Genomic DNA, 13,019 nt, shown 5'->3' with positions numbered 1-13,019 from the left:
AAAAAGAGCGTGGTTGAGAGAGCAGAAGAGGGTGTTTTGAAATGGTTTGGGCACATGGAGAGAATGAGTGAGGAAAGGTTGACCAAGAGGATATATGTGTCGGAGGTGGAGGGAACGAGGAGAAGAGGGAGACCAAATTGGAGGTGGAAAGATGGAGTGAAAAAGATTTTGTGTGATCGGGGCCTGAACATGCAGGAGGGTGAAAGGAGGGCAAGGAATAGAGTGAATTGGAGCAATGTGGTATACCGGGGTTGACGTGCTGTCAGTGGATTGAATCAAGACATGTGAAGCGTCTGGGGTAAACCATGGAAAGCTGTGTAGGTATGTATATTTGCGTGTGTGGACGTATGTATATACATGTGTATGGGGGGGGTTGGGCCATTTCTTTCGTCTGTTTCCTTGCGCTACCTCGCAAACGCGGGAGACAGCGACAAAGTATAAAAAAAAAAAAAAAATATATATATTCATCTATCTATCTATTATACTTTGTCAGTGGAACCACTATTCTTACAAACACACCCATTTTTGCTTTCTGAGATATGTTCTCGACTTCCACACATTTTTCAAGGCTCCCACAACTTTCACCCCCTCCCCCACCCTGTGACTCACTTCTGCTTCCATGGTTCCATCCGCTGCCAAATCCACTCCCAGATATCTAAAACACTTCACTTCCTCCAGCTTTTCTCCATTCAAACTTACCTCCCAACTGACTTGTCCCTCAACCCTACTGTACCTAATAACCTTGCTCCTATTCAAATTTACTCTCAGATTTCTTCTTTCAAACACTTTACCAAACTCAGTCACCAGCTCCTGCAATATCTCACCCAAATCAGCCACCAGCGCTATATCATCAGTGAACAACATCTGACTCACTTCCCAAGCCCTCTCATCCACAACAGACTGCATACTTGCCCCTCTTTCCAAAACTCTTGCATTCACCTCCCTAACAACTCCATCCATAAACAAATTAAACAACCATGGAGACATCACACACCCCTGCCACAATCCTACATTCACTGAGAACCAATCACTTTCCTCTCTTCCTACACGTACACATGCCTTACATCCTCGATAAAAACTTTTCACTGCTTCTATCAACTTGCCTCCCACAACATACATTCTTAATACCTTCCACAGAGCATCTCTATCAACTCTATCATATGCCTTCTCCAGATCCATAAATGCTACATACAAATCCATTTGCTTTTCTAAGTATTTCTCACATACATTCTTCAAAGCAAACACCTGATCCACACATCCTCTACCACTTCTGAAACCACACTGCTCTTTCCCAATATGATGCTCTGTACATGCCTTCACCCTCTCAATCAATACCCACCCTTATAATTTACCAGGAATACTCAACAAACTTATACCTCTGTAATCTGAGCACTCACTTTTATCCCCTTTGCCTTTATACAATGGCACTATGCAAGCATTCCGCCAATCCTTAGGCACCTCACCATGAGTCATACATACATCAAATAAACTTATCAACCAGTCAACAATACAGTCACCCCCTTTTTTAATAAATTCCACTGCAATACCATCCAAACCCGCTGCCTTGCCGGCTTTCATCTTCTGCAAAGCTTTTACTACCTCTTCTCTGTTTACCAAATAATTTTCCCTAACCCTCTCACTTTGCACACCACCTCAACCAAAACACCCTATATCTGCCACTCTATCATCAAACACATTCAACAAACCTTCAAAATACTCACTCCATCTCCTTCTCACATCACTACTACTTGTTATCACCTCCCCATTAGCCCCCTTCACTGAAGTTCCCATTTGTTCCCTTGTCTTACACACTTTATTTACCTCCTTCCAAAACATCTTTTTATTCTCCCTAAAATCTATTGATACTCTCTCACCCCAACTCTCATTTGCCCTCTTTTTCACCTCTTGCACCTTTCTCTTGACCTCCTGCCTCTTTCTTTTATACTTCTCCCAGTAATTTGCATTATTTCCTTGCAAAAATCGTCCAAATGCCTCTCTCTTCTCTTTCACTACTAATCTTACTTCTTCATCCCAACACTCACTACCCTTTCTAATCTGCCCACCTCCCACGCTTCTCATGCCACAAGCATCTTTTACGCACGCCATCACTGCTTCCCTAAATACAACCCATTCCTCCCCCACTCTCCTTACCTCCTTTGTTCTCACCTTTTTCCATTCTGTTCTCAGTCTCTCCTGGTATTTCCTCACACAAGTCTCCTTCCTAAGCTCACTTACTCTCACCACTCTTTTCACCCCAACATTCTCTCTTCTTTTCTGAAAACCTCTACAAATCTTCACCTTCACCTCCACAAGATAATGATCAGACATCCCTCCAGTTGCACCTCTCAGCACATTAACATCCAAAAGTCTTTCTTTCATGCGCCAATCAATTAATATGTAATCCAACAACGCCTTTGGCCATCTCTCCTACTTACATACGTACACTTATGTATATCTCTCTTTTTAAACCAGGTATTCCCAATCAACAGTCCTTTTTCAGCACATACATCTACAAGCTCTTCACCATTTCCATTTACAACACCGAATTCCCCATGTACACCAATTATTCCCTCAACTGCCACATTACTCACCTTTGCATTCAAATCACCCATCACTGTAACCCGGTCTCGTGCATCAAAGCTACTAACACTCACTTAGCTACTCCCAAAACACTTGCCTCTCATGATCTTTCTTCTCATGCCCAGTTGCATATGTACCAATAATCACCCATCTCTCTCCATCCACTTTTAGTTTTACCCATATCAATCTAGAGTTTACTTTCTTACACTCTATCACATACTCCCACCACTCCTGTTTCAGGAGCAGTGCTACTCCTTCCCTTGCTCTTGTCCTCTCACTAACCCCTGACTTTACACCCAAGACATTCCCAAACCACTCTTCCCCTTTACCCTTAAGATTTGTTTCACTCAGAGCCAAAACATCCAGGTTCCTTTCCTCAAACATACTACCTATCTCTCCTTTGTCTCATCTTGGTTACATCCACACACATCTAAACACCCCAATCTGAGCCTTTGCGGAGGATAAGCACTCCCTGCATGATTCCTTCTGTTTCCCCTTTTAGAAAGTTAAAATACAAGGAGGGGAGGGTTTCCAGCCCCCCCACTCCTGTCCCCTATAGTAGCCTTCTACAACACATGAGGAATGCATGGGAAGTATTCTTTCTCCCCTATTCCTAGGGATAATAATAAAATAAATAAATATAAATATTAAAGTTTAAACAATGTATTTCAAAAACAAAAAGAAAAAAAATCTATAATCAAGATCCATTTCAAAATGATTATATCTCGTATGAAATATTGGTTTCCTTTGGGAAAACAATCAAATCAAAAACATATCAGTCTTTTACTGGTACAATGACAATAAGAGCCAACTTAGTTCCTAGAACGAGTAACACTCTTTGTTGGTCATTTAAAAAACAAAGTGGCAAATTTCAAAGACCCTGGGAGAACTGTGCTTCTTCCATGAAAACTTCAAAGCTCCAAGAGCTTGTATTTTCACATGTGAAGGTGATATTCAGCCTAAATCATCACAAGCTCATACAACCCAAATATAAAAAAGCAAAATTTGGGATAAGATCTTGAAAATAAGGGGAATATCAAGCATACAAACACACGGCAAGTCAAACTTGCATTCTTACCATACCACTAAGCCCATCTAATGATAACAATACAAATTCTTACCTATTGAAGGTGCTTACCCTTGAACCTTTTTCTCCTATACACTTGCAGCCAGTGTTGCTACAGTCGCCACCAGCACATTCTTGCTCACCAGCTGGTGTAGGGCGTCTAGGACGAGGGCGAGGCTGAACTTGTGGCTGTGATGAACGATCATACCCAGGACCACTGAAGCTTTCTCCATACCTATCATAACTGCCACCATCATAACTTTCCACACCAGCACCAATTCTGCCACGTCCACCCCCACCATCACTACCACCTCTACCTCCTCCACTAGCACTGCTACTGCTTTCTAATCCATACCTGACAGAAGTACTACTGTATCTACCTTCATACTCTCCACCTCCATCACCAGGCCCTCTAACTACAGGTCTTCTATCAACACTACCACTGCTTTCACCTCCATATCTTACACTGCTAGAACTTCCAGACCAAGATTCTTCACCATCACTACCATATCCATATCCTCCTCCAACAGTGCCAGCTCTATTTCCTTCTCGAGTGCCACCAAAACGACCTCTGCTTCCACCTCTGTACCTTACTCTACTACCCCTTCCACTTCCATATTCTTCACCATCACTACCACCACTGCCATCTCCATATCCTCCTCCAACACTACCAGCTCTATTTCCTTGTCCAGTGCTACCACTAAGGCCACCTCCATATTCTCCGGTACCAGTATCACTTCTAGAAGCATATCCTCTTCCAAAACTACTATCGCTATCATCTTCATACCCCTCTCCATCTCTGCTTTCACCAGCACCACCATAACCTTCTGCATTACTTGCCCTGTTAGTGCTACTAAAACTTCTGTCATTATCACTACTATATCCACCATATCCCCTCTCTACAGATCCACTATTGTAGCCTTCATTTCGCCCACCAGCAAGCCTGCCACCTTCACTTTCACTACTGCTGTGGCCATATCTATTGCTATAATAGGTACCACTACTAGAGCTTGATCTATCACCACCACTATGGTCATCTCCGTAGTTACTTCCTTCATCACTGCGAGAGGCAAAATTATAGGAGTAAGTGCCATCACCTCCTTGATCACTAGCTCTGTCACTACCCTGATTTCCATAAGTATAACTGTAGTTATATCTTTGGCTTCCTAAATTGTATCTTCTATCACTGGGAACCCCAGTGTTTGCATGAGACTGGCTGCCACCACTTCGATCATCAGGATCACTAACATGATCTCCATACGAGTAAGTGTAATTATAACCATATCGTCTGTCACTGGTACCCCCAGTATTACCGTAGGGCTGGCTACCATCACTGCCATGACTATTGGAAGCACTCTCTCTAGAAAGTCTACTTTCACTACCATTATGAGTTACTCCTGTGCCATCATAGTCATATGTATCTTCATAATCATCATCATGTTGAGAATCATAATCAAATGCCCCTCTCTGATTGTTGGTATGAATATCTTCTGTTGTGCTGGCCTCAGTGGTTGAGCTGTCACTCCAAAAGGACCATTGCTGTGGAGAAACAGTTTAACTGATTAGTTTTTAATTTTGTAAGACACTTAATAAATCATTATATATATATATATATATATTTTTTTTTTTATACTTTGTCGCTGTCTCCCGCGTTTGCGAGGTAGCGCAAGGAAACAGACGAAAGAAATGGCCCAACCCCCCCCATACACATGTACATACACACGTCCACACACGCAAATATACATACCTACACAGCTTTCCATGGTTTACCTCAGACGCTTCACATGCCTTGATTCAATCCACTGACAGCACGTCAACCCCTGTATACCACATCGCTCCAATTCACTCTATTCCTTGCCCTCCTTTCACCCTTCTGCATGTTCAGGCCCCGATCACACAAAATCTTTTTCACTCCATCTTTCCACCTCCAATTTGGTCTCCCTCTTCTCCTCGTTCCCTCCACCTCCGACACATATATCCTCTTGGTCAATCTTTCCTCACTCATTCTCTCCATGTGCCCAAACCATTTCAAAACACCCTCTTCTGCTCTCTCAACCACGCTCTTTTTATTTCCACATATCTCTCTTACCCTTACGTTACTTACTCGATCAAACCACCTCACACCACACATTGTCCTCAAACATCTCATTTCCAGCACATCCATCCTCCTGCGCACAACTCTATCTATAGCCCACGCCTCGCAACCATACAACATTGTTGGAACCACTATTCCTTCAAACATACCCATTTTTGCTTTCTGAGATAATGTTCTCGACTTCCACACATTCTTCAAGGCTCCCAAAATTTTCGCCCCCTCCCCCACCCTATGATCCACTTCCGCTTCCATGGTTCCATCCGCTGCCAGATCCACTCCCAGATATCTAAAACACTTCACTTCCTCCAGTTTTTCTCCATTCAAACTCACCTCCCAATTGACTTGACCCTCAACCCTACTGTACCTAATAACCTTGCTCTTATTCACATTTACTCTTAACTTTCTTCTTCCACACACTTTACCAAACTCATTCACCAGCTTCTGCAGTTTCTCACATGAATCAGCCACCAGCGCTGTATCATCAGCGAACAACAACTGACTCACTTCCCAAGCTCTCTCATCCCCAACAGACTTCATACTTGCCCCTGTAGGTTTGCGGCAGGGGTGTGTGATGTCTCCATGGTTGTTTAATTTGTTTATGGATGGGGTTGTTAGGGAGGTAAATGCAAGAGTTTTGGAAAGAGGGGCAAGTATGAAGTCTGTTGGGGATGAGAGAGCTTGGGAAGTGAGTCAGTTGTTTTTCGCTGATGATACAGCGCTGGTGGCTGATTCATGTGAGAAACTGCAGAAGCTGGTGACTGAGTTTGGTAAAGTGTGTGGAAGAAGAAAGTTAAGAGTAAATGTGAATAAGAGCAAGGTTATTAGGTACAGTAGGGTTGAGGGTCAAGTCAATTGGGAGGTGAGTTTGAATGGAGAAAAACTGGAGGAAGTGAAGTGTTTTAGATATCTGGGAGTGGATCTGGCAGCGGATGGAACCATGGAAGCGGAAGTGGATCATAGGGTGGGGGAGGGGGCGAAAATTCTGGGAGCATTGAAGAATGTGTGGAAGTCGAGAACATTATCTCGGAAAGCAAAAATGGGTATGTTTGAAGGAATAGTGGTTCCAACAATGTTGTATGGTTGCGAGGCGTGGGCTATAGATAGAGTTGTGCGCAGGAGGATGGATGTGCTGGAAATGAGATGTTTGAAGACAATGTGTGGTGTGAGGTGGTTTGATCGAGTAAGTAACGTAAGGGTAAGAGAGATGTGTGGAAGTAAAAAGAGCGTGGTTGAGAGAGCAGAAGAGGGCGTTTTGAAATGGTTTGGGCACATGGAGAGAATGAGTGAGGAAAGATTGACCAAGAGGATATATGTGTTGGAGGTGGAGGGAACGAGGAGAAGAGGGAGACCAAATTGGAGGTGGAAAGATGGAGTGAAAAAGATTTTGTGTGATCGGGGCCTGAACATGCAGGAGGGTGAAAGGAGGGCAAGGAATAGAGTGAATTGGAGCGATGTGGTATACCGGGGTTGACGTGCTGTCAGTGGATTGAATCAAGTCATGTGAAGCGTCAGGGGTAAACCATGGAAAGCTGTGTAGGTATGTATATTTGCGTGTGTGGATGTATGTATATACATGTGTATGGGGGGGGTTGGGCCATTTCTTTCATCTGTTTCCTTGCGCTACCTCGCAAACGCGGGAGACAGCGACAAAGTATAAAAAAAAAAAAAAAAAAAAAAAAAAATATATATATAAATATATATATATATATATATATATATATATATATATATATTATATATATATATATATATATATATATATATATATATATATATATATATATATAAAACAATCATATGCCATTAATAAAACAATTACAGTTCCAAAAAAATACATTATCATTGGCTCCTGCTTTTCACAGCAAAAATGACAACTGTAATCAAGTATCACTGACATGAAATGAACTACAATAGAGCTGAAAATCAAGGTCATGCAATTTCACATGTGAAATGATGGAGTTTCTGCAAAACAATTAGGCTACTACAATACCCAGCAAAATATCCATGAAACATATCTTATTGGGTGGATTAGTAATTCCCTTTCTGGACACATCTGTTCTACAATCAAGGGATCCAACCTTATCATAAAGGTTCTAAAATATTTACCATCTTAACATTACATCTCTTCATTTACTGCAATACATTCATTTAATATTGTTTGTACAGAGTAGTTTCTTAACAATTTTCTTAACTTTTCTTTGTCTCTCTTCCAGTGGTTACAGATATTTTTGAATTAAAAAGTTGATCAACATCTGCCTTATCAAACTGAATCGGAAACTTGAAGGTTTTATATAAAATCTCTCCTATTCCTTAATTCTTAGCAAAAGCAATTCAACAGCAGCTACACTTTCCCTGAAACTCATCTCTCTTATATCAGGTTTGTTTCTCTTACCATACATTGGACTTTCTTCACAAGATCCATTGTATATACATACTTGTTCAAATGGGTGATCAATCTCGTAATGAGTATTAAGTTTGGGTCTATTATATGCTGTATAAAACTTACTGAACATATTTTAAACTGTGTACCTTGAAGCAATAACGATAATTAATATACCTTACTGAAAATTGTCCTAACGCGACGTTCCTCAGTCCTCTGTTCTTAACGCCACCTCACAAATACGGGAAAGGGTGAAGATTCTGGGATCGATAAAGAATGTGTGGAAGAGAAAATGTTATCTCAGAGAGCAAAAATGGGTATGGTTGAAGGAATAGTAGGTCTAACAATGTTATATAGTCATGAGGCAAGGGCTATAGATAGGGTTGTACGAAGGAGGATGGATATGTTAGAAATGAAATGTCTGAGGACAATATGTGGTATGAGGTGGTTTGATAGAGTAAGTAATGAATGGATACGAGAAATGTGTGGAAACAAAAAAGGTGAGGTTGAGAGAGCAGAAGAGGGTGTGTTTAATTATTTATGGACATATGGAGAGAATGAGTGAGGAAAGACTGACAAAGGATATATGCGTCAGAGGTGGAGGGAACAAGGAGAAGTTGGAGACCAAATTGGAGCTGGAAGGATGGAGTGAAAAAGATTTTGAGCAATTAGTACCTGAACATACAGGAGGGTGAGAGGTGTGCAGGGAACAGAGTGAATTGGAACGATGTGGTATACTGGGGTCAACATGCTGTCAGTAGACTAAACCAGGGAATCTGAGGTGTCTGGGGTAAACCATGGAAAGCTCTGTGAGGCTTGGTTATGTATAGGAAGCTGTGGTTTCGGTGCATTTCACATGACAGCTAGGGACTTGGTGCATTACACTTGACAGCTAGGGACTGAGCGTGAATGAATGTGACCTTTATTGTCTGTTTTCCTGGCGCTACCTCGCTGAAGCAGGGGGTAGCTATGCTGTTTCCTGGGCAGCAGGGAAGTGCCAGGAATGGATGAAGGCAAGCAAGTATGAATATGTATATCTATGTATATGTATATTATTATAATACTTTGTCGCTGTCTCCCGCATCAGCGAGACAGTGCAAGGAAACAGATGAAAGAATGGCCCAACACACCTACATACACATGCACATCCACACACACACATATTCATACCTAAACATTTCAATGTATATACATATATATATATATATATATATATATATATATATATATATATATATATATATATATATATATATATATATATTCAACAAACCTTCAAAATACTCACTCCATCTCCTTCTCACATCACCACTACTTGTTATCACCTCCCCATTTGCGCCCTTCACTGAAGTTCCCATTTGCTCCCTTGTCTTACGCACTTTATTTACCTCCTTCCAGAACATCTTTTTATTCTCCCTAAAATTTAATGATACTCTCTCACCCCAACTCTCATTTGCCCCTTTTTTTCACCTCTTGCACCTTTCTCTTGACCTCCTGTCTCTTTCTTTTATACATCTCCCACTCAATTGCATTTTTTCCCTGCAAAAATCGTCCAAATGCCTCTCTCTTCTCTTTCACTAATACTCTTACTTCTTCATCCCACCACTCACTACCCTTTCTAATCAACCCACCTCCCACTCTTCTCATGCCACAAGCATCTTTTGCGCAATCCATCACCGATTCCCTAAATACATCCCATTCCTCCCCCACTCCCCTTACTTCCATTGTTCTCACCTTTTTCCATTCTGTACTCAGTCTCCCCTGGTACTTCCTCACACAAGTCTCCTTCCCAAGCTCACTTACTCTCACCACCCTCTTCACCCCAACATTCACTCTTCTTTTCTGAAAACCCATACAAATCTTCACCTTAGCCTCCACAAAATAATGATCAGACATCCCTCCAGTTGCACCTCTCAGCACATTAACATCCAAAAGTCTCTCTTTCACACGCCTGTCAATTAACACGAAATCCAATAACGCTCTCTGGCCATCTCTCCTACTTACATAAGTATGTGTTTGATGATAGAGTGGCAGATATAGGGTGTTTTGGTCGAGGTGGTGTTCAAAGTGAGAGGGTTAGGGAAAATGATTTGGTAAACAGAGAAGAGGTAGTAAAAGCTTTGTGGAAGATGAAAGCCAGCAAGGCAGCAGGTTTGGATGGTATTGCAGTGGAATTTATTAAAAAAGGGGGTGACTGTATTGTTGACTGGTTGGTAAGGTTATTTAATGTATGTATGACTCATGGTAAGGTGCCTGAGGATTGGCGGAATGCGTGCATAGTGCCATTGTACAAAGGCAAAGGGGATAAGAGTGAGTGCTCAAATTACAGAGGTATAAGTTTGTTGAGTATTCCTGGTAAATTATATGGGAGGGTATTGATTGAGAGGGTGAAGGCAGGTACAGAGCATCAGATTGGGGAAGAGCAGTGTGGTTTCAGAAGTGGTAGAGGATGTGTGGATCAGGTGTTTGCTTTGAAGAATGTATGTGAGAAATACTTAGAAAAGCAAATGGATTTGTATGTAGCATTTATGGATCTGGAGAAGGCATATGATAGAGTTGATAGAGATGCTCTGTGGAAGGTATTAATAATATATGGTGTGGGAGGCAAGTTGTTAGAAGCAGTGAAAAGTTTTTATCGAGGATGTAAGGCATGTGTACGTGTAGGAAGAGAGGAAAGTGATTGGTTCTCAGTGAATGTAGGATTGTGGCAGGGGTGTGTGATGTCTCCATGGTTGTTTAATTTGTTTATGGATGGGGTTGTTAGGGAGGTGAATGCAAGAGTTTTGGAAAGAGGGGCAAGTATGAAGTCTGTTGGGGATGAGAGAGCTTGGGAAGTGAGTCAGTTGTTGTTCGCTGATGATACAGCGCTGGTGGCTGATTCATGTGAGAAACTGCAGAAGCTGGTGACTGAGTTTGGTAAAGTGTGTGGAAGAAGAAAGTTAAGAGTAAATGTGAATAAGAGCAAGGTTATTAGGTACAGTAGGGTTGAGGGTCAAGTCAATTGGGAGGTGAGTTTGAATGGAGAAAAACTGGAGGAAGTGAAGTGTTTTAGATATCTGGGAGTGGATCTGGCAGCGGATGGAACCATGGAAGCGGAAGTGGATCATAGGGTGGGGGAGGGGGCGAAAATTCTGGGAGCCTTGAAGAATGTGTGGAAGTCGAGAACATTATCTCGGAAAGCAAAAATGGGTATGTTTGAAGGAATAGTGGTTCCAACAATGTTGCATGGTTGCGAGGCGTGGGCTATGGATAGAGTTGTGCGCAGGAGGATGGATGTGCTGGAAATGAGATGTTTGAGGACAATGTGTGGTGTGAGGTGGTTTGATCGAGTAAGTAACGTAAGGGTAAGAGAGATGTGTGGAAATAAAAAGAGCGTGGTTGAGAGAGCAGAAGAGGGTGTTTTGAAATGGTTTGGGCACATGGAGAGAATGAGTGAGGAAAGATTGACCAAGAGGATATATGTGTCGGAGGTGGAGGGAACGAGGAGAAGAGGGAGACCAAATTGGAGGTGGAAAGATGGAGTGAAAAAGATTTTGTGTGATTGGGGCCTGAACATGCAGGAGGGTGAAAGGAGGGCAAGGAATACAGTGAATTGGAGCGATGTGGTATACCGGGGTTGACGTGCTGTCAGTGGATTGAATCAAGGCATGTGAAGCGTCTGGGGTAAACCATGGAAAGCTGTGTAGGTATGTATATTTGCGTGTGTGGACGTATGTATATACATCCCTGGGGATAGGGGAGAAAGAATACTTCCCACGTATTCCCTGCGTGTCGTAGAAGGCGACTAAAAGGGGAGGGAGCGGGTGGCTGGAAATCCTCCCCTCTCGTTTTTTTTTTTTTTTTCCCAAAAGAAGGAACAGAGAAGGGGGCCAGGTGAGGATTTTCCCTCTAAGGCCCAGTCCTCTGTTCTTAACGCTACCTCGCAAATGCGGGAAATGGCGAATCGTATGAAAAAAAAAAAAATATATATATATATATATATATATATTCATAGTTGCTTGCCTTCATCCATTCTGGGGCTACCCCCCCCCCACACACACACACACAGGAAATATCATCACTACATCACTACCCCTTGCTTCAGTGAGGTAGTGCCAGGAAAACAGACACAAAAAGGCCACATTCGTTCACACTCAGTCTCTAGCTGTCATGTGTAATGCACAAAAATCATGGCTCCCTTTCCACATCCAGGTCCCATAGAGCTTCCCACAGTTTACCCCAGACGTTTCACATGTCCTGGTTCAGTCCACTGACAACACGTTGACCCAGGTATACAACATAATTCTAATTCATTCTATTCCTTGCACACCTATCACTGTCCTGTATATTCAGGCCCCAATCGCGTGTTTTTCACTCCATCTTTCCACCTCCAATTTGGTCTCCAGCATCTCGTTCCATCCACCTCTGACACATATATCCTCTTTGTCAACCTTTCCTCTCTCATTCTCTCCATATGTCCAAACCATTTGTACACACCCTCCTCTGCTCTCTCATCCATACTCTTTCTATTTCCACACATCTCTATTACCCTTTCAGTACTTACTCTTTCAAACCACCTTAAAACACATTTTGTCCTTGAACATTTCACATCCACCGTCCTCCTCGCAACCCTATCTAAAGCCCATGCCTCGCAACCATATAATATTGTCAGAACTACTATTCCTTCAAACAAACCCATTTTTGCTCTGAGATGACGTTCTTTCTGCGCATTCTTCATTGCTCCCAGAACCTTTTCCCCCTCCCACCCTATGACACTTCCATGGTTCCACTTACTGCCAAGTCCACTCCAAGGTATCTAAAAGACTTCACTTCCTCCAATTTTTCTCTATCCAAACTTGCATCCCAACTAACTTGGCCCTCAACCCTGCTGAACCTAATAACCATGCTTTTATTCACAT

The 13,019-nt window shown here is 42.2% G+C and overlaps 1 protein-coding gene across 1 annotated transcript in view; it reads right to left on the bottom strand.

The window, feature by feature from the left end:
- Positions 1-13,019, bottom strand: part of Col4a1 (Collagen type IV alpha 1) — a 417,480-nt gene that overhangs the window by 190,494 nt on the left and 213,967 nt on the right. The window contains exon 3 of the mRNA XM_071667042.1: positions 3,719-5,185. Coding sequence (XP_071523143.1) covers positions 3,719-5,185 — 1,467 coding nt within the window. The remainder of the gene's footprint in view (positions 1-3,718; positions 5,186-13,019) is intronic.

The sequence above is a fragment of the Panulirus ornatus genome, chromosome 11 (assembly GCF_036320965.1).
Source record: "Panulirus ornatus isolate Po-2019 chromosome 11, ASM3632096v1, whole genome shotgun sequence".
Taxonomy (NCBI): domain Eukaryota; kingdom Metazoa; phylum Arthropoda; class Malacostraca; order Decapoda; family Palinuridae; genus Panulirus; species Panulirus ornatus.
This window is presented reverse-complemented; position numbering and strand designations above follow the sequence as displayed.